At 48.3% G+C, this 27,237-nt stretch overlaps 1 protein-coding gene across 3 annotated transcripts in view; it reads right to left on the bottom strand.

Moving 5' to 3' along the window:
* The window catches only part of bcar1 (BCAR1 scaffold protein, Cas family member), a 48,742-nt gene that overhangs the window by 16,596 nt on the left and 4,909 nt on the right, over positions 1–27,237 (bottom strand). For 2 of the 3 annotated variants that reach the window (XM_061721568.1, XM_061721570.1), the window contains exons 1-2: positions 11,701–12,024; positions 753–1,457 (exon numbers count right to left, since the gene is read on the bottom strand). In XM_061721568.1, coding sequence (XP_061577552.1) covers positions 753–1,457; positions 11,701–11,712 — 717 coding nt within the window. In that variant the 5' untranslated portion in view covers positions 11,713–12,024. Of the gene's footprint in view, positions 1–752; positions 1,458–11,700; positions 12,025–27,237 lie in introns of those variants that run through there. The other variant, XM_061721569.1, reaches the window with a different exon arrangement.

Below are 27,237 nucleotides of genomic sequence, written 5' to 3'. Positions count from 1 at the left end.
GCAGGTTCCAATCCCGGCCTGTGCACCTTTGCTGCATGTCATCCACATTCTCTCTCTCTACCCCCTTCCTGTCTGCAACTTCAATAAAGGGCCACTAGAGCCCAAAAAAATCTTTATATACTGTATATATAAACACAATTTGCAGCAAAGAACCGGTTCTTTAAAGTTGTCTTCTTATAATAAAACTAACATGTCACTGAGAGGTTGGTTGGTACGAACTGATGTGACTCAGCAATATATGAGTAATGTTTTTATTGAATGTTTAGGCTACTTTCAGAGTCTATCCAGTCGCTTGAGGACTCCAGAAAGTGTTTTTCTGGTGATGGACGCCGGGACCTAGACCGGTCTCTCCTCCTGCAGGTGAAACACGCCGAGTTACAGCGACTTTGTTCTTTTTTTCTCACATTTGAACCTCGATATAATCGCTTTGGCACAACTTGTCTTTATTTTCTGCAGCTGTGATGCTTCATGTGTTAAATACCCTCCGGTCCCCCTTCTTAAGCAGAAAACTGAAACCTGTTGGGACGGGCTGCAACCTGCACAAGGTTTAGATCAGGTTTGGAAAGATATCAGCTCGTAGCTGGTTCTGGCCGTTCAGACCGACAACGATCCATCCAGCCTCAGAACCAGTGACCCAGCAACACGCAGAGATGTTCTGTCCATGTCACTTCCTGCATGACTTATATCCACTTCTTGTAAACTAAGGTCAGGCAGTCACGTCCTGTCTACCTTATTTCAACTTGGTCTCTTACCTTGCCAAGGGGCTTGTTGCCGCTCTCCCAGCTCCTCTTCTCCAAGGAGGGGGGCACCTGGTACACGTCCTGGCTGGCTGCCGTCCCGCTGGGGGAAGCGGTCCCCTGTCCCGGCCCGGGACCGACGGAGGGGGGCACCTGGTAGATGTCCTGCTGGAACAGTCTGTGGCTCGGAGCCGGGGCCTTGCTGGGGGGTCCCGGCGGGGCTTGCGTAGAGGGCCCACCTGGACCCGAGGGAACCTGGTACAGGCTCTGGGAGCTCGCTTTGGGTCCATGGGAAGGAGGCATCATGTATATGGACTCGGGGCTGGCCTGGCCAGGGCCGGGGGTGGAGTAGGCTGAGTGCATGGAGGAGTACTGACCAGGAAGGAAGGGTTTGGTAACAAACCCCGCGGAAGACGTAGCCATGGCGGGCGGTGGTTTGGCGTAGGCGCTGTGGGGGGGAAGGGGCCGCTGCAGTTGGGAGGGGGGACAGGAGGCAGGCGTCATGTCTGCCGTGGCCTGCTGCTTACTGTCGTACATGCCCACAAGGATCTTCAGCCGGTTGCCAGGGACAATGCCCTGGCGGCCGTGGAGCGAGCAGAGCCACCATCCGTCCAAACCCTGCGTGTCCCGCTCCAACACCGTCATGATGTCGCCCTTGCGGAAGGACAGCTCGTCCGGAGACTCGGCCACGTTGTCGTACAAGGCCTTGGCCAAGACGTTCTGGAAGAGAATGAAAAAGACAAACATGAGCAGCCTGAACAGATCGAAGGAGCACTAGGGATCAGAATGATTCTCGACTTTGATCTGCGGAAATGGCAATGAAAGAGACGGTACCGGACCCGTTTTACAAAACAGGACTTTCATGAAGTCTAGAAGTTCCTAAACCAGGGCCCAGACTCGTTCAGCCCCAGGGGGATTCAGACTGTTGTTGAAGGTTATTTGACGTTTATCCCGGTGCTGTGGTGAGCACCGTGTTTGTCAGCCCCCTCTAAACCAATTAAACACATTACTGACAACTGAAATGGTCCAAGGGGGCGGGGCTAACCCCATATGGGTGGGGCTGATATGTAAATGGCGTTTAGAAAACCAATCTGCAGATGGCATTAAGATTTTTGGAAGCTGCTTATTTTTTGCCTATTCAGTTGTGCAGCTCTTAAAGTGACAGATAGATGGCTGAAAACTGACTAGATGACAAATTAAGACAATTTTGAAGCATTGAAAGTAAAGGAAAAGAGAATATGGGCCTTTTACAATGTTTCCATTGTGTAAACCTTTGATGTGTAAGTTTTAAAGATTCATCTATGCTGAGCTCTGCGGAGCATCTCTGTCAAACACCCTGCTGCCTCATAAATCATTTTCAAATTCCATGTGACCTACAGGCAGCCAATCAGAGGGCAGAGCACAAGGACGCTGCTGCTGCTGTTTGATCACGGTGCCAGTCTGGACCAGAAAACAGGAAGTGATTGTTTAAAGTAATAATTCCAGAAATAAGAGAAAATGTGATCTTATTTTATCATCTGAATCTGTCCAACACACACACACACACACACACACACACACACACACACACACACACACACACACACACACACACACACACACACACACACACACACACACACACACACACACACACACACCCTCTCAGAGTGTGGACAGTCTCTGTTCAAACAGAAACACCTCCAGCTGAAACTCTTTGAAACTGAACCAATATTTGTCGTTCACGTCTGACCTCGGTGTGTCTCCTCCCCCTCGTGTCTGAGTCCACTTATCACGGACTGGTACAGCCTGTACTGGCCTCATGCCACACACACACACACCCACACACACACACACACACCCACACACACACACACACACAGTCAAAACTAGAACAAGCGGTCCAACGGTGACAAAAACAGCCAGACCTGGTGATAAGAGGTTCTACTGGTAACCAGAACAGCTGGTCTAGAAGGATCAAGTCTGGTCTAGGTTTTATCTGGTCTGTGAGGTCTGGTCTGGAAGTGTTCAGGAATCAAACTAAGGAGAGCAGCACCCTTCACCCCTGGTTGAAGGATGCTTGTCAGGACTAAGCACAGGACACCAGCCGGACCATCTTTGGTCCAGAAACATACACCTCAGATCCAGGACCACTAACCAAGGATATGTGAAACAAGAGCTACTAGAGCCTGAACGAGGACTCACAGAGGTCCACCGGTCCCTCAGACCGGCAGCCCTCATTTCAGATGTTGCCTCCATGGTAACAGTTGAAATGATGAGGTTTGGACGAATCGATCAGAACGAACTGTAGTTAGCAGGTTAGCATAAACTAAGTCAGTCAAGCAAAAATGGCTACTTTGTGGTAACTGCGGTGAGGTGGGCGTGTTCCAGCCGGCTCCCTGATCTGGGTGGGTGGTATCTGTCAACATGCAGTCAGATTAAAAAACAACAAAGCTTCAAACCTCTCCTCACACACCTGTGGTTGACGTCACAGAGGGTCTGTCCAGGTGTTTTAATACAAGCAGTATAAACAGGACGTCATTCAGGAAACTAACTACCTCTGAGAGCTGGATCTGCAAGAACCATGGGGGGTACTTGGGATTGCCCCCTCTTTTGTGTCAAGCTCATAGAGAACTACAACCCCTGCACAGGAACCCCCCCCACCATGTGACATCATCAGATCAGTTGTTGCCAGGCAACCGACACAACAACTCAATGCTTTCAAATTGACCTATGGAGATCTGTTTTCCTCTCTGATCAGCTTCAAACTTTAACTCTTCATGTTTCCATCTATACTTCCACAACATTGCTTCCTGTTGTGGATAACTAAAGGAATATTAAAGGGAACCTATTATGGCATCTAATACCTATTTTAAACAGGCCTTGAATGTCTTAAAAACAAGCTTTTGATTGTTTTTGCTAAATAAATGAGAAATTCAGCCTCTGAGCCATGTCTTTATCTTCCCATTCTCTAACCTCATTATCTATGAGGGATTCTGAGTGGGCGGGGCTATGATAATGAGGCTCTGTGCTGATTGGCTGCCTGAATGACGCGATACACCGCTATGGAAAAATGGCGGAAGCTCCGGCTGGCGGAGTTAGTTGTGGGCGTGGTTTCACGCATCGGAGGCCAACCGATGTAAATCACTCCGGTCGTTACGTAACGAAAGGGAGCAGAATCTGAACGGCTCGTAGAAGCCACATCACACTGGACGGCTCATCCGGGCGGCTGTACAGACATTAATATTTAACATTTCTATGGATTTAAACTGACCCAACATCAGAAAATGAGTGCCCGGTGGGACCGTCCCTCCGCTGGGAGGCTACGGGTCCTAGAGATGCTCAGTGAGCAGAGAGTAATGACAGCAGCTGGTGTGGCGCCTTGAGGAGGACCGCTCCATCACCTGGGAGTAGGGGGGGTGTCCTTTGTCTCCTGCCTCCTGTTTGACCCCAGTGAACAAATAAGCTCACCACAAGAGGTGTCATCTGTTTGGGTCTTTAGGGAAGTATCTTCTCTTCCATCAGTATCTTCTCTCTCCTGGTTTCTCTTTTGGATCCTCTCTGACGTCTATGTTTTCTTGTTTTTGGTCTGAATGACTGCAGTTTTAACAGCCTGGACAAAGAATCCCGTGAGACCTTTAGGTTCCTGAAGGTTTCCTGCAGACCTCCTCCAGAACGGCAGGTCTGCATGAGCTGACCCGGACTAAACTAGCAGCGAGAGGTGAGCGGTGGGGAAGTGGTTTTCCCCGAGGGGGACGGGTCGGTACCATGTTGGTGGTACTACTACGTACAAGACAGTAACGACATCAGTTGCTGCTCAGTTACAGATTAAAGTAAAACTATAATCCTGATTATTCTGGTCCAGATTAAATGAAATAACAACCGCTTCATTTATGACAAAACTGTGTCTCAATAAAACAAATGTTATTAATTAGAAATTACAACCTACTTTTATTAATCAATAATTACAAACTAATGCTACAAAGGAGAAGAGTGGCGGGCGCCTGCGGCAGATGGACATGTTGAGACAGCATTGTGAGGGAAGGCCTGCTAGCGGTTCCCTCATACGCCGCTCCCCCGCTGGCGTAGAACTAGACATATTTGTGAATGACGAAGCTAATGTTGACGTTAAAACGTGATTTACTGCTTGGCGCTGATCCAAACAGGTGGACGTGCTCCTCCGTCGTCACGGTTGCAGATTGAATCTGAAAGAGGGCGTTTCACTGCGTTCAAGTTCCCGCTTACAAATTACAGTTCATTAACTAACTAGCGTTGAACATTTGCAGACTCGTGGAGCTCTGCGTGCCGTTCTGGGCTGACGAGCCCGTGTTGATGGACGAGCTCCTTTAGTTGGACTTCACCCAACGAAACCACAAGCTGGTGCTGTCAGAGGCAGACGTGTCCTCCTCCCCGTCTTCCTGTCCCAACACGTCGCCGTTCTTGAGAAACATTTGTGTTCAGCTGCAGGAAGGAGCCGGATCAGTGCTTCAGGGCGCTGGTTCTGTGGAACCGTCCACACACCAGCCAGACCCGACATGCAGGAGATAACTCCTGCACGTCAGGCTTCTCCGCAGAGCTCAAACACGCTTCTGAGCTGGATCTGGGTTTACCCTGGCCCAAATAAATAAAGAATTTATTGCAGCTGGAGGCCCTCTATGGCCCAGGTTTGGGCCAAACACCACCGGGCTGTCTGGGCCGGGCTGCCGGGCCGGGCTAGCTAGGAGCTCCACCAGCAACATGCATCATGGGAAACGACCGTCCCCAGTCTGCAGCAGGGTGAGGTTACTCACATCTCGCTGAGGTTTGGTTTTTGCCGAGCGACAACTCGAGCTGAAGAATTCCTGCCTGCCGGCGGCGTCTAGCAGCAGCAACAGCGGTAGGAATTGTATTGCCCGCGGCAACGGATAGACTGGTGTGGGCGGAGCCTGATGTTGCTCAACCCGCTGACAGAAATGTCAGGTAGGAGCGGAGGAACGGCTGCTACACACACACACACACACACACACACACACACACACACACACACACACACACACACACACACACACACACACTCGTTCACACATATATATAATCTGAAGTTTGTGTTAATGTTTAGGTAGTTGTTTATGTGTAGTTTAGGCATTGGAATTTATCCTAAGTGTTGTTTTATCATCTTTTAACACTTGTGTAAATAAATTCTGATTAATTTGAATGAGAGAAGTTGTTTGTGTTTATTTTATACATATTTGTCACAGCTGCTGGTTGCAAAGGTCTGTGCTCGGACTCCTTCCTTCAGTTATTCTGTAACGCCGTCCCTGGCTCACTGATCATGTTAAATGTTAAAGTCCATGACAGCACAGTCAGAAGAAGACGGGACCGGGACCAGGACCAGGACCAGGACCAGGACCAGGACCAGGACAGTCTGTCTGGAGGAATTTCCAGGAGAACACTTCTTCTGTCTGAGAAGAACCTGGAAGCAGGACTGAAGTCCACAAACCAGCAGACTTCTGGAAACATGTCCTCTGGACACATGAGACCAACGTGGACATGTCTGGTCTTCATGTTTGGAGGGTTTGGGTCAGCAGAACCACCTCAGACCCACTGTCAAGCCCGGTGGTGGAGGGATGATGGTGTTGGACCAACTAAATGTCAAGTCTTAACTGACTGCTAGAGGTTTGATGGACCTCCGGGTTGAAATGTCCTTTCACTGATGGCTGACCCGATAGAGCAGAATCATTTTTATTTTAAACACTTGTTGGAACCCTAACAGTTCTATAAGACCGGTTAGGCCAGGTCTGGGTTGGTCTGGAAGATTCTGGGGTGAAACCTAGCGAGGTTTAGGTCTATAAGAGCCGGGCCGGGTTGAGCTTGCTGATCCATAAGGCCTGGTTGAGCTAAGGTCAACCATGGCTACTCATGGCCCACAAGTGGGGGTCGTTAGTCCTCGTTTCAGGTGCAGCTGTGGTGGCGGCATCTGGAATGAGGACGCTTGGTCAGAGTGAGCTAGCATTAACAAGCATCGTAGCCAGCCCCGTGAAGAACCAACCCACGGCTGAACTAAGGCCGGACATGTTCCAGTCGGCTTCCAAGTTCCTTCCATCTGCTTATTTCTGGATTCAACGAGCTGGCCGAGGTGAGTTCCCACCAACATGGAGTCATGACGACAAAGATGCTGGAAAGGTCTCTGAAGGTGACGTCACCAAGGGACCGTCCTGTGTGTGAGACGCAGATGGAGTCACACAGGAAACCACTGCTCCCAGCTCCGCGCCGGTGAACCTGCAGGTTTGCTTTCCTTTACTAAATGACGAGCCGTGTCTGAACGTCTGCTCTGGAGCGGCAGCGTCGGTGCAACCATAACTTCAGATGTCTTGTAAGTTGGTTCCTGTCGGGCCTGAAGGTTTCTACGCAACGGGATGAACTCCAGCAACGACTTTGCTAACCTGCACTTACAGCAGCGCTGCACACGCCCTCTCTGAGCACATTCATCTGTCCCGAGCCCGGCCGCAGAGACCAGACCGTCATCAGACCGGCAGGAAGCCGCGATCTCCACGCCACTGCGGCGTGAAGCGACATGAAGGAGACATTCCTGCGTCTCCACAGGAATGTCGTGGAGGGACGGTCTGGTCTGGTCCGGGCTCTCCACGCTGGCGAGGCCTGACACATAAACAACCGATTCACCGCTGCTTGTTTGTCAGCTGTCGGAACACGAAAACACGCCGGTGGAAATCATGCACATGCATGTGCACGTGCTGACACGGAAACACGCAGGTGCTTGCTGTCTGGGTGGAAAACATGCACGTGCACATGCATGTGGGTCCAGAACCAGACCACCTGGAACACGCCCATCTAGGCTTCATTAGCTAAAGGTCTCTCCTTTCCTGTCACTCTGGCTAGCCCGCACAAGTCTATTTGTCCTCACATTTTCCGTTTGTCCGCTGCTGTTCAGAACCAGAATGAAGACATATTTCCAGCCCATCACATTCATGAGAGTCACATTTTGGTGTTTTTCCCTCCTCCTGATGATGCGCTCTGGTATGTGTGAGTCAACAAGTCCCCATTCAGGATGTTCGGGGTCAGCGTGGATACATCAGCCTGAATAAGAGTCACAGCCTCTCTGAGGAGGCTTTTATTTTGAAACTCTGACTCACTGCTTAGACACTCGGCTGCCTGGTCAACGTTATCGTTGACCTCTTCAGAGTGTCTGAAAGAGCCGGGGGCATGTGGACCACCGTGGGGGGGAGGGGGGTGAAAGAAGAATGAGAGGGGAATTCCTGCTGAAGCCTCTGTGACTCAGTCCGTGAGTCAGGCCCCCAGCACTGAAGGCTTCCGGTCCTTAGACAGAGCAACAACTGTCTGAAAAGACATGTCTGTCTATGATGAGTGAAGGGGGGCTGAACCGGACCATTTCCTCCTCACCAGGATGATGGGAACCCTCTTCATCTATGTGGAGCAGCTGTTTCTGAAAACGTTGGTATCTGCTATCGAGCCTGACACCCAACTGCCATCGTTTGTGGGAATGTCAGAAAACCAAATGAGCTGAGAATAAACACTTCCTCAGTTAGATCAAAGATCGGAGGCAGGTAAAGACCTCGAGGCAAAATCTGCACATCATGGACAGTTGAGGAAATCCAGCTCTAAGTGTCACACACCGGTGTGGACGACTGGTGGGGCTCGCAGCGCTGAGGATGTTTCAGCTGGAGTTACACTTTCTCCTTAAATGGCTTCAGGTGAGTCACAAATGAGATTCTTCTTTACCTCACCCTGAAAACTTCGAACTGTTGAACCCTACAGTCCAGCTACAAGCTCTGTACGATAACGTAAATGACCCTCACAAGAGATTTACTGCCACTCCCCATCACCATGGAAACCTCAAAAGCCACCAAGAGCTTGTTGCTGATCAACACAAACATTTCAGATTCATCAGCGGTAGCAGCAATAGTAACAGCAGCATCACTTCAGCATCAGTAGCAGAAGCACCATCAGCAGCAACACCACCAGCTGCAGCTGCAGCCGCAGCAGCAGCAGCAGCAGCAGCAGCAGCAGCAGCAGCAGCAGCAGCAGCAGAATCAGCAGAATCAGCAGAATCAGCAGAATCAGCAGAATCTGCAGAATCAGCAGAATCAGCAGCAGCAGCAGAATCAGAATCAGCAGCATCAGCAGAATCAGCAGCAGCATCAGCAACAGCATCAGCAGCAGCAGAATCAGCAGCAGCAGAATCAGCAGCAGCAGAATCAGCAGCAGCATCAGCAGCAGAATCAGCAGCAGCATTAGCAGCAGAATCAGCAGCAGTAGCAGAATAATCATCATCATCAGCAGCAGAATCAGCAGCATCAGCAGCAGCAGCAGCAGCAGCAGCATCAGCAGCAGCTACAGCGAGCATGAAACTACAACATTCGACCAAAGCGCTGTACCACTGGCTCAGCTTTCACTGCTGATTATGTTAATGCTGATTAAAGCTTGAAAAATACATCAAATTCAGCCAAACTCAGCAAGTAAGACCTTTTAGAGCTGGAAACTACAGTCAAAATAGAACATTGAAATTGAAAGAATATTTTATCATCATCATCTGGCTCTCAAAGTGTCTCATCTTTGACAGAAACTCCCATCATCCCCCACGACACCTGAGGAGCAGGTTACGACATTATGAGCTGTACAACATTAAAACAACCTGATCATCGAACAGTCGTATAACAACATGTGGCATATAACTCCTGTCTGTATGGATGTGTGGTAGATGCCTGCTGACATCCTGACCTGACCCCCCCTCTGACCTCCTCAGTGTCTGATGTCTAGTTCTGTTTATATAGTCATCCCTGTGGTGCACCAGTTAGCCATTCTGTTTGTGTCTCTCCTTTCTCTGTTCTTCATTCTCTCTGTCTGATCTCTCGTTTCCTGCTCTGCCCAGCCGGCCTTCAGCAGGAGGGTCCCCCCTTACGATCCTGGTCCTGCTCAAGGTTTCTTCCCTCCTAAAGGGGAGTTTTTCTTGCGACTGTTTGGCTTACGGTTTTTCTCCCACTAGGGGAGTTTTTACCTGCCATTGTTTATGTTATGTAATAAAAAATTGCTCGGGGGTCATGTCTGGGTCTCTGGAAAGCGCCTAGAGACAACTTCTGTTGTAACAGACACTATATAAATAAAATCGAATTGAATTGAATAACTACAGGATCCTCCAGAACACAACAATAAATCTCTACCATTTCTCTTTTAAGAGACTTAACTCACGATAACTCCCTTCAGAGATTCAGGGAACAAAGTATCTTTGAATTGAACTGAATTTGAATGAAAGTCATAAATTATTGTGTACAGTGTTTGTTAAAAACTAAGCTAGGTCGAGACTGAAGGTCGGGATGTGATTGTTAAGGAGACCTGCAAGAAAGCACGCTGGGTCTCAAACCAAGAGGCTTAATCCATCCAAGTCCCAACACCTGCAGTTCCCCTACTGACCACTAGGGTCTGGATCCATCAGCCACCGTTCCCCCGACTCAAGGCTGGTAGCCAGGTGTAACCGGAGGACAGGATTATGCTTCCTTCACCTGGATCCCCACCCTTTACAAGTCGCAGCAGAAGTGATGATGCCAGAGAACTCAAAGCTTAATCAGCCAGTGGCGATAGCAGCTAAAGGGCTCATCTTTGTTGCAAACACTAACAGTGTCCAGATTAACCATGGATGGTTGGAGTCAGCTTCTGATTGTGTTGCCCAGAGCACAGAAAGCTTGTCCAGTTCTTTTTATACCGTCCCTACTGCTAAAGGTGCACTTTTACAAGCTGCTGACTCATGGAGGTACTTATGATTGCCCACATGGGTTGATAATCTATGTTATAGTCCTTTTCTGGCAATATCACATATATGCTTCCACATTTCAATGGTAATTTTACCCATTTAAGCTGGTTTACAATTTTTACTTGTCTTTTAATTATGAAACACTTGCAATGTGTTACTGTCAGAGGTCTGATTTAAGCGAACTTGACTTATTTTTAAACAGTATAACATCCACCAGAGCCGCATCTAACTGCCACATCATTGTGATGCCATTCCACATTAATTACACACTAATTACAGGCGTGTAATTACTCATTACAGTCTGAGGCTCTGCTCTGCAGTGTTTTGCTGTCTGCCACATTCCTAAATGTGTTGTTACCCCAAACACACACACACACACACATGCACGTACGCACGCACACATGCACGCACACACACACAGCCGGCTGCAGGATATGGAGCAAACAGATCCCGGGAAGATCTTTTAGACTGGATCCAGTCGGGATTTGCATCAGTCATCTGATTCTGCTCTCCTTCTCTGACTGAGGTGTTTTTCCTTCGTTTCTCTACACGTTCCTGACTCAGCACTCCGAGTCTTGCTCTTTGTCTCCTTCTTTTCCTTCGTTATTCCCTCCACAGACCTCCCAACCCTTCCTGAGGATCGTGTTTGAACAGGAGGCTGCAGCCAGCGGCTTTTATGACTCTGGAGGGTTCAAAGTTTGAAAGTCGACCACAGTGTCGTCTCAGGACGAGTCTCTAAAAGAGGAGATTCTTTTGGACATTTTCCTCCATTTTCCATACATTTGTACATTTGTTGATCTGACTGACGAGCAACAGGAAAAGTGGGCGGGATTTCTCCAACTTTGAACTTTGTGTCCCTGCACATTCCTTTACAGGACGGCAAAGTTTCCTCAAACACACACAATCCCTGCTGAGAGCCAACAAAAGGCAGGAATCCACAGAGCAAAAATGTTAACTCCAGCCTTTCTCCTCCCCCTCCACACCCCCTCCTCCCCCCCAGACACAGCTGAGTTACAGCCTGTCCTGCTAAAACACTCAAATACTGAGCAGAAACACCCCGAAAGAGGCCAGAAAGAGCAGCAGCTCTGACTTTCAACCATCACACACACACACACACACACACACACACACACACACACACACACACACACACACACACACACACACACACACACACACACACACACACACACACACACACACACACACACACACACTAACCAGATAATTCATGTTGTCCCTGCAGCACAGATCCTGGTGTGGTGACTCCGGGACGGGACTCTGATTTAGTCCCTGCGAGACTCTGTTCCAACTGGATCCAGTAAAGGAGCCCAGCAGACCCCAGAAAGACCTCTATAAAGTCCCCCAGTGTCCCCTGGTGTAGTCCCCCAGCCTCAGTCCTCCTCTGTGTCTCCTTCAGTCCTGTTCGGTCTCGTTTTCAGCAGTCATACAGATCCTGACACATTCTGCCACTTCCTGATCTCAGACGACAAGAATGAAGCTGCTGCTCGGCCCTGCCGCTCGCTCCCGAACCCCCCTCCCTCCCGCAGGCTACCAGGGAAAAGAGGGAGGGGACTGTAACCCGACACGTCACTTCCTGTCGGATCCTGATGTTCCATCCCATGCGACCACTGGAGCTTTGCTCCCACTGACCCCATCTCTGTCTCCCCCTGGTGGTGGCAGGCTGTCACAGCCCTGAGGAGAAACCTGGTCACAGTGGGTCTCCACTGACCACAAGGATCCAGACAGACACAACCTCGGATCAACACTCACGCTGAACTTTTTTCACTGTAACATTATTTAAAAACAAAAATAACAAAGAATAAACAATAATGTGGGCAATCTTAAAGAGCCCCATGATTCAACAGTTGGAGGAAGCCACCTTCAGCAGAGATGCTGTGCACAAAGAGCTGGACCACCCCTCTGTGACATTACAGGTCAACCAAGAGTCTGTTTAAAGCCAGACTTTCCAAACACGGGCTGGTGTCCTCTTGGCAGGAGCTGACTCCCACTACCTTGGGTTCATCCTTTAATTCCCTTTAATTCTCTCCTCAGCCACCAGGTTTATGAACATCTGCACCTCAGAGTTGGATCATGAAACAGACTTTTGCGCTGCCATTGCTGGTTTAATAAAATGAACAAGAAGCCGCGAGTCGCTCTTTCGCTGATTTCCGCCTCCTGACTCAAACGTCTGACGGCCTCGCCCCCTGACCAATCGGTGGCGTGTAATGATGACGTCAGATGGAGGCCGACTCAGCACGCTTAGAACCTCGGCAGAATAGATACAGAAAAAGTATCTACTCGGCACGCCTCCACCTGCCTCGACCCCTAGTGGAGAAGTGCAAAACCGGGGCGAGTCGGTAATAATAATCGGCTGAGTAGGTAATAGTATAAAAGCGCCATAATTGAATGTGACTTAGCTTAGCATGTTAACCTATAATGCTGGCTAAAATTAACTTACACTGACCAACCACTGACCAACCACAACAACATGTTGGGGAAAGGACCGGCACTACCAGAGCTGGAGAAAGGACCGGCACTACCAGAGCTGGAGAAAGGACCGGCACTGCCAGAGCTGGAGAAAGGACCGGCATTGCCAGAGTTAGAGAGAGGACTGGGACTACCAGAGCTGGGGAAAGGATCAGCACTGCCAGAGCTGGAGAAAGGACCGGCACTACCAGAGCTGGAGAAAGGACCGGCACTGCCAGAGCTGGAGAAAGGACCGGCACTGGCAGAGTTGGAGAGAGGACCGGCACTGCCAGAGCTGGGGAAAGGACCGGCACTGCCAGAGCTGGAGAAAGGACCGGCATTGCCAGAGTTAGAGAGAGGACTGGGACTACCAGAGCTGGGGAAATGATCAGCACTGCCAGAGCTGGAGAAAGGACCAGCATTGCCAGAGTTAGAGAGAGGACTGGGACTACCAGAGCTGGGGAAAGGACCGGCACCGCCAGAGCTGGAGAAAGGACGGGCACTGCCAGAACTGGAGAAAGGACTGGCACTGCCAGAGCTGGTGAAAGGACGGGCACTGCCAGAGTTAAAGAGAGGACGGGCACTGCCAGAGCTGGAGAAAGGACGGGCACTGCCAGAGCTGGAGAAAGGACTGGCAGTGCCAGAACTGGAGAAAAGACCAGCAAGACCAGATCTGTGATTAAGACCGGGACTACCAGAGTTGGGGAAAGGATGGGCACTACCAGAGCTGGAGAAAGGACCGGCATTACCAGAGCTGGAGAAAGGACCGGCACTACCAGGGCTGGAGAAAGGACCGGCACTACCAGAGCTGGAGAAAGGACCGGCACTGCCAAAACTGGAGAAAGGGCCGGCACTGCCAGAACTGGAGAAAGGACCGGCAGTACCAGAGCTGGAGAAAGGACTGGCAGAGCTCGGACTGAGCCACTCTCAAAGCCTAGGTGGCTGCTAGCAGTTTAGTAAGTCAACCTTGAAGGGTCCTGGAATGGGTCCAGGGGCAACTGTGACTCCACCTGCAACAGGTAGAGAATAAGGAGTTACAGGCGGGCAGTCTTTTAATCAAGGCAGGACAGAGCTGCTCATCTACGCGTCATACAGCTATCATGGCATGAACTCTGGAGACCATAACTGTGTCTGTTCCAGACTGTGAATATGTTTATTTCTGTTTTAAAGTCAAACATTTTAAGACAGAGGTCAATGGATCCAGACCCTGGTGGTCAGTAGAGGAAAAAATAACATTCTAGTCTCAATGGTTTGATGTCCCACCCATGAGAACTTTAAGGGGGCTGAACTTTTTCCTACCACGGCAGGAGACTCCATATAAAGCAACATTTATTTTGAATGAATTAATTTCTAATATGATTGACAGTCACGTCTTCATCAGTAACCAGCTTGCTACTGTGTTTAGCAAAGTCATCAGCCGCCAGTTATTTTTGATTTGTTCAACCGTATTTACTGCTGCAGACGTCTGAAAGCAGCACTGCAAATATTTCTGTGGGGTTCCAACGAAAGAGCTGGTAGCATCAGCTAACTTTAATTGACAGATGGTGGACGTGTTCTTGTCGGCTTCCAGAGCAACATGGCTGCGTCCCCTACGATGAAAACGAGACTTCAAAACCGGTCTTCAGAAACCAACGGGCCACGTGATTGAATGCTTCGTTACAGTCTATGGTTGTTGCTTGTCTAACGAACTAAAGCGGTCGTTGCTTGTAAGACTTTATGAGTCATTACGGTTACATGAACAGTTTAGTTTAGCTGTGTCTTCCACTGGTGAATAACCTTTCTACTGCAGCATGCTGAACTCTGAATAGTTTGGAAATGGTTTGATAACCCTTTCCAGATGATGTGCAACAGTTGCTTTTCTAAGGCCACTGCTGATATCTTTCCCTTTTGACACTGTCTTAACAGCAGAATGTTCCAGACCAACAAACAAAGCTAACATCAAAGCTGATGATGGGTTCTTCAGCGATGGTGATCAGCAGCACCTGGATTCTCCTCTCAGCATCGCCCACATGAAAAACCCTGGACCAGATTTCACGTGAGGACGTATTGATCTGCTACCGAGATGAGGCACGGACCGGATATCACCGGAGGTCGTGAGGATGGGAGTTCACCAGAGGTCATATTCATCTGCTACCCAGATGAGCGACGACCAGACACGTCTCGTTACAGGATCAACGAGGGCTTCTGAACTGAACGTGGTTGTGTATCTGCAGTTGTTGCTGTGTGAACCGCTGAGACTCTGCAGCCATCATCATGGTATTTCAACAATAGTGGCATTGTGTCTGATCCCTCCAGGACGAGTGCCAACCTTCCAGAAGGGCATACCACACACCTACACACTCCCTCACACACAAGCACACACTACACAGCGGCGGGCCTCCGTGACATGGACGCTGCCCTCTCCGACAACGACAGTTTCTGTCAGACTGACCTGAAAAAGAAAAAGGCCCGCCGTGCACACGAACAAGACGTCATTGAGTTCGCCGACATAGAGGTCAATGAGAATCTGGTCTCTGCAGGAGGAGCATGTGTCAACAGCCTGGGAGGCCTCTGAATGTGCCCTCCTCTACAGGCAAAGCTTTTCAGTCTCAGTCCCTCAGCTTTACAGGACCGCTGGTACCAGACACTGATGGCTGGTACCAGATGCTGACGGCTGGTACCACGTACTGATCCCACACCGTTACAGACTGTGGAACAACTGCACCCAACCTCTGTGACGTCACTCATACGGTTCTGAAGAGTAAAGAGTGGGTGTGCAGAATGTTTTGTGAGCTGTGAGTGACAGCATTGGCAGGATCTGACTCCACCCCAATGGTCAGGCGAAGCAGAGACGCCAAATTGGATGAATCCAATTCAAAAATGTGAAAATTCCAGGTCTGGATCCCGGCCCTAGTGGTCAGTAGAGGAACTACATGTCTGGATCCAGACCCTAGAGGTCAGAAAAAAACTGCAGGTCTGATCCCGACCCTAGTGGTCAGTAGAGGAACTGCAGGTCTGGATTCAGACGCTGATGGTCAGAAGAAAAACTGCAGGTCTGATCCCGACCCTAGTGGTCAGTAGAGGAACTGCAGGTCTGGATTCAGACACTGATGGTCAGAAGAAAAACTGCAGGTCTGATCCCGGCCCTAGTGGTCAGTAGAGGAACTACATGTCTGGATCCAGACCCTAGAGGTCAGAAGAAAAACTGCAGGTCTGGATCCCGACCCTAGTGGATCCAGAAACTGGTGGTCAGCAGAGGACCTGCAGAAACTGCTCTAGGATTGTGTCAGATTAACAGCCAATACAGAAAACAATAAAGTAAAAGAAAGAGGGGGAACATGCTGGTGAATGAAGCTCTTTCTGCCAGAGATTCCTGGGTTCGTGCCTCTCAAGCTTCCATTCAGGAGGTCAACAGGCTTTTATCGGCTGTAATGTCTTTCAGCGCATAACTTCATGGTGTGAAAGCGTTCGTTTCACTGCACAGTTACAGTCATTGAGGCTCTGGGCCTCCGTCACGACTGTGGATGAATGAACCCCTCTGAACACAGGTTTGACGAGGCAGGACTGTCTACAGATACGCCCGCCTGTTGATCAGCTACTATAGTCTGGATCCGGGCATGGGGTTCCTCTACTGACCACTAGGACCTGGATCGGGAACTGCCAGGTTCCTTGGGGTTCCATGACCATGGTCAGTCCACCTGAGTCAGTACATTGTTATTGACATGATGTGGGCGTGTTCCAGTCAGCTCCAACATTACCAACGGGTAGACCGAGGCGAGTTAAAGAGCAGACTGATCCATGAAGCCTGCCCCATGAAGCCTCCTTTTTCGTTGTATTTTTGGCAAACCGACAGGAACACGTCAGCCCTTCATCATCAAGGTTAGCTTTGCTCCCAGCTCCCTCAGCGGATCCATGCACAAACATCTGCAGAGCCGCCCTCAGACACATACGCCAAGATAAACCGCTTAATGCGTGAACCCGATGGCTAAATCAAAATGAACATCGCGTTCAGCCGAAGCAGTGTGATCACAACCTAGGGGTGGCTTCGCTAAGCGTGGTAGCATGACAATCACAGACAAGGAAGTGGTAACGACAGGCCATTGGCTGATTAAATATTAAAAATAAAGGTCTGGATCCAGACCCTTGTGGTAGTAAGGTAAGGTAGTTGTGGCACGTTCATGCGACCCCTCTCAGAATCCTGGTGGTTTCTAGAACGTGAACCTGTGGCCAGAACCAGCTGGAGCTCTGAATGCAGTAAATAGACAGATCCCTTCATTCCACAGCGTGGAGGAGGTTCTCCAGAGGCTGCGTCGTCTTTTTATAGGCCGTCAGAAGTAGAGTAGGTTAATTATGATTCAGCCCAGATGTAGATCAGCACACTAGTCCACCATGTCCTGCTACACCTTCTATCACACTGCAGGAACATCACCAACGCTTCAGCAGCAGGTTTTCCTGAAACCTACAGGAAAACCACCCAAAGATAAATGTTAGCTGGGTGGTGGGTTGTGTAATCTCAGCTATAGACAATGGTCCTGGACCAGTGTTTTCCTCCAGAAGGGACGGAGGATCATGTGAAGAGGAAGCCACATGATGGCTGATGGAAATCAATAACCTCTACGTTTCCAGCAGAGCAGCATTCGGAGCTGTTGGCTCTTTGACCTCTGGTGCCCCCATTAAATATCAGGCTTGTCTGGATCAGAACCCCCTCTGGAGACATATCTACAATAAATGTCACTACGCCTTGGCAGGAGTTACAAGGTTGTTTTTTTTTTTTTTAGATCAGACCTCGATTCTTTCACTGGACGAAGAATTCCCGTGGTCCTCGGCTCTGATGACGGGGAGCTTACGGACCTCCTCCTCCTGTTTTCAATAAATCTTGCCCTCCCCATCAACATATTAACATCCAACCGGACCCACATTTAATTCTACCCTGGGAGATGGGCTATTGGGGGGCCAGCTCGACACCCAACCCCATGTAAGGTCATGTAAAAGGACAGGCAAAGAATTTGGTATCCAGCAACTCAAAAGGGGCGACTGAGATTTGCAGATTTGCATCAACTGTGAGTCATTGAGGAGCAACAGAGGACCTTTACTGCATCAATCATCCTCATGTTAACCTTCCCCTCATGTCCAGAGGAGACATCTTTGTACCAAAGAGGCTTCTGGGATGGACCATAACTGTGGAAAAATGGACAGTTCAATGTGAAGAGTACCACAAGACTCTGTATGAGGACCGCTGCAACTTTAACTCAACATGCTCTCATTCAGTGTCATCTGGTGTTAATTATTATAAATGTTAGTTTATATGCAGATGGCACTTTGATTTATGTTCCTAATCAGTAGTGGGGAGGTTGTATCAGTATCAACATGTGTCCCATGGGACACTGATACAACCCATGCCATAGAGATAGCCGCTGCTAACAGTTATGGTGTTAGCTGTTAATAACGCATGCTGAGTAGTGCTGGATGGAGCTGCTTTAAGACATGTCTGCAGGAAGAACTGGACAAAAAAACAAAAACATGCACCTAACACTCTTCACCTCATGGTGTCCAGAGTGCCAGAAGCTCGTTAGGTGTTGTGAGAAAGTATAACGACATGAAGTCGTACAAGTTTTCCTGTCCCAACTCTGTTTGATTCAGGGTGGTAAATCATCATGGCCACAGTTTTAGGAAGCTGCTTCTTCTTCTTCTGCACTGACCTCATTTCCTGCTGCAGTCCTCCAGTGAGGTCAACAACGGCGGACATGGACAGAAGCACACGTGCAGGTGTGGTGTTTCTGTCATGTTCACAGTGCACTGACTGTTTCTCAGTGGACCTCCAGATCCCAGCAACCGGATCGGGAAGTCCACTTTTCCTTCAGCCCATATAATCACCACCATTACTCTATTTTTTATCTTCGAAACATTTACAATCAGTCTGATTAATACCACCAGCGATACCGCTGACGTCTGCTTGACAACAGCTGTCTGTTAATCTGACGCATTCAGCTGCCATTTCGTCTTTGGGAGATTTTCTTTATTCCAACCAGAAAAACTCACGGTAGTGAAATATGAGAGTGTTAAAAATAGAACAGCTGCTACGGCGTTGTAAAAATAGCTGTGGGGCAGATTATTTTAGAAACCATAAAATGTAGGTTGGAAGACAAGAAAAGCTTCAATGAGATGAAAAAATACAAAACCGAAAAGCTCTCAAACATTACAGCATGACTGTGTAAAACGGCAAAATGTGAGGGTTTAACAAATGTGCTGAAGACTAAAAAATCTGGAACATTTCCCAGTAAAGAGACTTTTATGACAATAATGTATGATACTGATCTCGCTAATGAGTTTACTCTCGTCTGCAAACATCAAAGTCCAGGGAGACTCCTGTACAGCCTCATCTGTCAACATGTCCATATAAACAGAAGCAGCTCAGGGCTGATCCTTGATGGACAGTCCCACATCTGTTACTCCTACCACCTGACGTGTGCAATAATCACCGGACCGGACCTCAGACATGTCCCAGTGGAGCTCTGCTAGCGCTCATTCGAGCTGTCGCAACGGTCACTTTGAAGGTTGCCATAATGTGCTCCGGTTAGTCGACTTGAGGGTCCTGAAATTATCCACTGAACTACAGCATCCCGCTGCTTCAAGACGTAGAGGCTGTTGAACCCCAAAACCCTTCCAGACCAACCCAGAACCGTCCTCAGTGGTCTCTGAGGGCAGTTAACAGCACCATACATTTGACCGTGGGAATAAGAATGATTATGCAGTCATAGCCTCTAATTCACAGCTCAGATGTCAAATTTACTCAAAATAGTAGGATGAAGGCTAGCCCAAAACATTATAATATACATCTGCACCTTCTACCTCTCATTATGATTAATGTGTGGTTTTATATAATTTTACTTAATGAGGTACATAAATATCTGCCCTGTACAGTTGTCACGGATTTGAAGTAAGTAAGCTAGCGCTTGCATGAAATCTGTTTAGGAATGACTTCTCAGCTTCCCCACCCACTGAAACATGACTCACCATAAACTCTATACTGCCCCCTAAAGGATGACTCGGAATAAACTTGCCCCGCCCTCTGAAGTTCGACTGGCATTAACTTCCCCTGCCCTCTGAAGCATGATTCGGCACAAACTCTCTCTTGCCCGCTAATGCATGACTAGGCACTAAATTCCCCTGCCCTCTGCTGTGTGACTCGGTATACACTCTCTACTGCCCTCTAAACCATGACTCGGCATAAACATGTTCCACCCTCTGACGTTTGACTCCGCATAAACCCCCCTGGCGCTCTTCACTCTCTCCTGAACATAGACTATAAAAAGCAGGGATCTAGCATCAGTCACATTTTCTGAAGAGTGGTTTTAAAGCCTTTTTTTCTTTTAGTCAAGCATCATTTCCGCTTAACTCTGATTCGCTAGTCAAGGGCTAGCTCTCCACCAATCAGATTGGTCATAGAGGCCGACGGCTAGTGGCTGATTCTACATGTCGAATCGGCCAAAATGAACGCAGACGCCGACGGACGACTACACGGGACACACCAACATGATTCGAGTCACCGACCTCATCCGACGGACAATAATCGGGTTGGTGTGCCCGGCCTTAACAGAAACTGAAGTTCTTACAGCAGCCGGCGCTCCTTAGCTTAGCTTTAATAGGGGAAGTATCCAGCAATAGACTAGTGTCCTATGTTACCTGTTTGTTTGCGCTACAGAAACCGGAGATAAACACCGGCTCTATGGGCCACAAGGCTCGAAAAGGACATTATGAAAAACACGTTTTTATAACAAAGTGGTCTCCCCTCAGCCTGCCAACTCAGAAAAGGAGGAAATGACCAAATTCTGCAGTTTCTGTACAGCCCGCACGGATGAACCATCCAGTATGATGTGGGTTCTACGAGCCGTTCAGATTCTGCTCCCTTTCGTTACGTAATGAAAATGCTATTTACAGAGGTTGGCCTCTGATGCGTGAAACCACGCCCACAACTAACTCTGGCCGGAACAACAACAACTCCGCCGGCCGGAGCTTCCGCCATTTTTTCGTAGCGGTGTATCGTGTCATTCAGGCAGCCAATCAGCACATTGTCTCATTATCATAGCCTCCCCGCCCACTCAGAATCCCTCATAGAGAATGAGGTTAGAGAATGGGAAGATAAAGACATGGCTCAGAGGCTGAATTTCTAATTTATTTAGCAAAAACAATCAAAATCTTGTTTTTAAGACATTCAAGGCCTGTTTAAAATAGGTATTAGATGCCATAATAGGTCCCCTTTAAGTATTCAGGTCATTTCTGAAGTCTGACGTCGGCCAGATTGAAACAGCACATTTCACGAGCTACAACTGCTAACTGGAACGTGGCTAGCACGGCGCGGCTGCATTACCTGCTTCCTAAACTACATTTCTGTTTTAACCAGCAGCTGGGCTCCAAACCACAGCTGACTTCAGTGTCACAACAAGGAGCGGAAATTAGCCTCCTCTACCGGCAGGTTAAAGGTCGGTTCACGGGAGCGTAAGCGTAAGCTCCAAACTCCATCCACCACCACCATCATCAGTTGGAGAACCACCAGCAGCTCATCTTCATCGTCTGTCATTTCTGTACTGAAGTGAAACAAAACCAGACGTGAAGGCAAAGCCAGCCACGGGGATCAATCATGCACACACATGCACAGATATGCAAACGTGTGCTTACATCACACATAAGCAGTGGTTTTAATCTGACCATCTGACATCCTGGGAATTGGTTGTAAACCAAGAAGCTGAGCAATTTGCTGCTCATAAAGGCCATTTTACACCACAGAGCAGTGCACGTGAGCAGTGCACGTGAGCGTGAGTATTGAACAGTGATGAGGGATGGGATGGAGGGAACAGATGTGGGCTTGTTGGAATACAACCATCAGATCAATCATCAGACCTGGGAAAATTCTGTGCGTTTTACATCTTGGGTCAAATTTTCCACCTTTAAATTAAATTCCACTCTGCATATTATTAGTTATTAAAATGTGCCTTTTTAGATGTTTAGTGTTAAATCAGCAGCATCTGTTGATGTTGGCTGAAGAGGAGTGGGGTCAGGTATCCAGACGGTGGTGGTGGAAACATATCCACTGATATACATCAGCTACGTCAGTGGACGGGTTTACATCAGCTACGTCAGTGGACGGGTTTACATCAGCTACGTCAGTGGACATGTTTACGTCAGCTACGTCAGTGGACACGTTTACATCAGCTACGTCAGTGGACATGTTTACATCAGCTACGTCAGTGGGCATGTTTACGTCAGCTACGTCAGTGGACACGTTTACATCAGCTACGTCAGTGGGCATGTTTACATCAGCTACGTCAGCGAGCGTGTTTACATCAACTACGTCAGTGGGCATGTTTACATCAGCTACGTCAGTGGACATGTTTACATCAGCTACGTCAGTGGACATGTTTACATCAGCTACGTCAGTGGACATGTTTACGTCAGCTACGTCAGTGGAGACGTTTACGTCAGCTACGTCAGTGGACATGTTTACATCAGCTACGTCAGTGGGCTTGTTTACGTCAGCTACGTCAGTGGACACGTTTACATCAGCTACGTCAGTGGGCATGTTTACATCAGCTACGTCAGCGAGCGTGTTTACATCAGCTACGTCAGTGGACGGGTTTACATCAGCTACGTCAGTGGACATGTTTACGTCAGCTACGTCAGTGGACACGTTTACATCAGCTACGTCAGTAGGCATGTTTACATCAGCTACGTCAGTGGGCATGTTTACATCAGCTACGTCAGTGGACATGTTTACATCAGCTACGTCAGTGGGCGTGTTTACATCAGCTACATCAGTGGGCATGTTTACATCAGCTACGTCAGTGGACATGTTTACATCAGCTACGTCAGTGGACATGTTTACATCAGCTACGTCAGTGGACATGTTTACATCAGCTACGTCAGTGGACATGTTTACATCAGCTACGTCAGCGAGCGTGTTTACATCAGCTACGTCAGTGGGCATGTTTACATCAGCTACGTCAGTGGACATGTTTACATCAGCTACGTCAGTGGGCACGTTTACATCAGCTACGTCAGTGGACATGTTTACATCAGCTACGTCAGTGGACATGTTTACGTCAGCTACGTCAGTGGACACGTTTACATCAGCTACGTCAGTGGGCATGTTTACATCAGCTACGTCAGCGAGCGTGTTTACATCAGCTACGTCAGTGGGCATGTTTACATCAGCTACGTCAGTGGACATGTTTACATCAGCTACGTCAGTGGACATGTTTACGTCAGCTACGTCATTGGACACGTTTACATCAGCTACGTCAGTGGGCATGTTTACGACAGCTACGTCAGTGGGCATGTTTACGTCAGCTACATCAGTGGGCATGTTTACATCAGCTACGTCAGTGGACATGTTTACGTCAGCTACGTCAGTGGGCATGTTTACATCAGCTACGTCAGTGGACATGTTTACATCAGCTACGTCAGTGGACACGTTTACATCAGCTACGTCAGTGGGCATGTTTACATCAGCTACGTCAGTGGACATGTTTACGTCAGCTACGTCAGTGGGCATGTTTACATCAGCTACGTCAGTGGGCATGTTTACATCAGCTACGTCAGCGAGCGTGTTTACATCAGCTACGTCAGTGGGCATGTTCACATCAGCTACGTCAGTGGACATGTTTACATCAGCTACGTCATGTTTACATCAGCTACGTCAGCGAGCGTGTTTACATCAGCTACGTCAGCGAGCGTGTTTACATCAGCTACGTCAGCGAGCGTGTTTACATCAGCTACGTCAGTGGACATGTTTACATCAGCTACGTCAGTGGGCATGTTTACATCAGCTACGTCAGTGGACATGTTTACATCAGCTACGTCAGTGGGCATGTTTACATCAGCTACGTCAGTGGACATGTTTACGTCAGCTACGTCAGTGGGCATGTTTACATCAGCTACGTCAGTGGGCACGTTTACGTCAGCTACGTCAGTGGGCACGTTTACGTCAGCTACGTCAGTGGGCATGTTTACATCAGCTACGTCAGCGAGCGTGTTTACATCAGCTACGTCAGTGGGCATGTTTACATCAGCTACGTCAGTGGACATGTTTACATCAGCTACGTCATGTTTACATCAGCTACGTCAGTGGGCATGTTTACATCAGCTACGTCAGTGGACATGTTTACGACAGCTACGTCAGTGGGCATGTTTACGACAGCTACGTCAGTGGACATGTTTACATCAGCTAAGTCAGTGGACATGTTTACATCAGCTACGTCAATGGACATGTTTACGACAGCTACGTCAGTGGGCATGTTTACGTCAGCTACATCAGTGGGCATGTTTACGTCAGCTACGTCAGTGGGCATGTTTACAACAGCTACGTCAGTGGACACGTTTACATCAGCTACGTCAGTGGGCATGTTTACATCAGCTACGTCAGTGGACATGTTTACGTCAGCTACGTCAGTGGGCATGTTTACATCAGCTACGTCAGTGGGCATGTTTACATCAGCTACGTCAGCGAGCGTGTTTACATCAGCTACGTCAGTGGGCATGTTCACATCAGCTACGTCAGTGGACATGTTTACATCAGCTACGTCATGTTTACATCAGCTACGTCAGCGAGCGTGTTTACATCAGCTACGTCAGCGAGCGTGTTTACATCAGCTACGTCAGCGAGCGTGTTTACATCAGCTACGTCAGTGGACATGTTTACATCAGCTACGTCAGTGGGCATGTTTACATCAGCTACGTCAGTGGACATGTTTACATCAGCTACGTCAGTGGGCATGTTTACATCAGCTACGTCAGTGGACATGTTTACGTCAGCTACGTCAGTGGGCATGTTTACATCAGCTACGTCAGTGGGCACGTTTACGTCAGCTACGTCAGTGGGCACGTTTACGTCAGCTACGTCAGTGGGCATGTTTACATCAGCTACGTCAGCGAGCGTGTTTACATCAGCTACGTCAGTGGGCATGTTTACATCAGCTACGTCAGTGGACATGTTTACATCAGCTACGTCATGTTTACATCAGCTACGTCAGTGGGCATGTTTACATCAGCTACGTCAGTGGGCATGTTTACATCAGCTACGTCAGTGGACATGTTTACGACAGCTACGTCAGTGGGCATGTTTACGACAGCTACGTCAGTGGACATGTTTACATCAGCTAAGTCAGTGGACATGTTTACATCAGCTACGTCAATGGACATGTTTACGACAGCTACGTCAGTGGGCATGTTTACGTCAGCTACATCAGTGGGCATGTTTACGTCAGCTACGTCAGTGGGCATGTTTACAACAGCTACGTCAGTGGGCATGTTTACATCAGCTACGTCAGTGGGCATGTTTACGTCAGCTACGTCAGTGGACATGTTTACGTCAGCTTCTTGAGCAACATGGCTGCACTCAGTCCAAAGACAGAGAGGCTTCAACACCGCTTTCCAGAGACCTCTGGGTCAAGAGACTTAATACTTCTTATTCACAGTCTGTGGTTTTACACAAAGGGCTGAGCCTGGTGATATACACCCCCGTTTGGTCTGGAGCGGTGTTTTGATCTAGAAATCTGAAAATTAGCATGACCAAAGCAGAAATCTGACTTTGTCAGGAACGACTGCAATATTATTTAATTTTAAAATGTATCTTTGAGTGGTGTTTGTGAGGAACGAGGAAGAGGAGTGGAGAGGATCAGACAGAAAGAGTGAATACAAAGTGATACATGAGGGAGGCAGACATGAGTGAAAAAGTATCTCCATTAAAGCTGCCTTCATGAGACTGAGAGCAGTAACATCTACTTCTCCACATCATCAATCTCTCACTTCATCCTCCATCTATTTACCATTTCATCATCTCAGCCCCTCGTCTCACTCCTTCTCCCAGAGCTGCCTCTTTACAGCCTCAATCATCCAATCAGGGCTGACGTTGACCCCATCATGATAGAGGTGGGAGGTCAAGTGCAGAGAGAGAGGAGATGCCTCTGACGAGATGGATGGATGGAAAGATGAGTGAAATGGAAAGTGTGGAGGAAAAATCTGACAGGATGAGAACAGAACAGGATCTGGTTTTAAAAGGAGCATTCTCAAAGGTTTCTGTAGACTTGTTTTCAGACCGATGGGGTCTGAAAATAGGCGGTCAGCATTTAGCAGTTAGCAGCAACATGCCGACAATGACATTAGTTTACATTTTGATCTAATCCCTCGGTTCTTGTAATATCAGAATTAAACTGGAAGTGTGGACCAGGGCCCCTCTGGAGGTGGTGTAGTGTAGTGAGGCGGGAGATGAGAGGTTATTGGAGGTGTGATGAAGAGTATGGGGGCAGAGGGGAGGAGCAGGGGAGAAGCACGAGAAGAAATCACATCACTGTTTTCATAAAAATCTTTTTTCAGCAGAGAAGAAAGTGACCAATAAAAAACAAATCTATTTTTCATATTTGTAGAACAAATGATGCATTAATTAGGGATAATGACGACCCTCATCATGATCACAGGAGATGGAGATGTTTATCCTTCACAAAAAAAGCCAAACATAAAAGGAGAACGCAGCGACAGTTTAATGGAACATTCAATATTAATACCCCGTTGAAATGCCTCGTTGCACAGATGCCTGATGTTTGCCTGCAGCGTCGTTCAGTCGATGTTGGTCCATGCCGCCTCGCTGCAGCTCAGCCAGCTCACCACTTTCTACACATTTACATATTTTTTGCCTCGCTGTAACTTAAAGACATCCACAAAATGTAAAGATGCTAAACCGATTTATACCATCTTTGCTTTGCTGTCGAGTCCCCATCAGTAATCTTAGAGGAGCCCTCCAGGCCTTAGTCATGCTCTGGACTGTGTTTGTGTTGGTTCCCTCCCTAAACCAAAACAAGTTTAAGAGGAACCCTATAAAGACTAGTTCCACTTAAAAAACGCACAATTCAATCTCAAAGCAGTGATATAAACACCTTTACATAAACATAAAAAGATAAGAATGCAGCATGTCACAGAAAACCAAACAAGGCGAGCAGCTGCTCCCCGTCACCAGGCATTCACACACCCCAGTGGTTTCTGAAGAGCGGTTCTGAAGCCTGTTTTGCTTCGTACGCGATGCATCCATGTTACCCAGGAAGTCAAGGGGAACACCAAACCAAACACACCCACCTGTCAATCAAAGTTAGCTGTGGCTACCAGGTCCTTCAGCTATTATCGCCAAAATATCAGAGCAGAGCTGCGGCAGACGTTTACAGCGGTATATACGATTGAACGCGTCATACATTGCCGCCCTCACACTTCGGTTTCAAGCATTGCCATACGTTGCCGATCACCACAAATGGCTAAACATAACGGTTC

Source organism: Cololabis saira, chromosome 5, assembly GCF_033807715.1.
Source record: "Cololabis saira isolate AMF1-May2022 chromosome 5, fColSai1.1, whole genome shotgun sequence".
In the NCBI taxonomy this organism is placed as follows: Eukaryota; Metazoa; Chordata; class Actinopteri; order Beloniformes; family Belonidae; genus Cololabis; species Cololabis saira.
The sequence above is the reverse complement of the archived record's forward strand: the minus strand, read 5'-3'. Positions and strand labels throughout refer to the sequence as shown.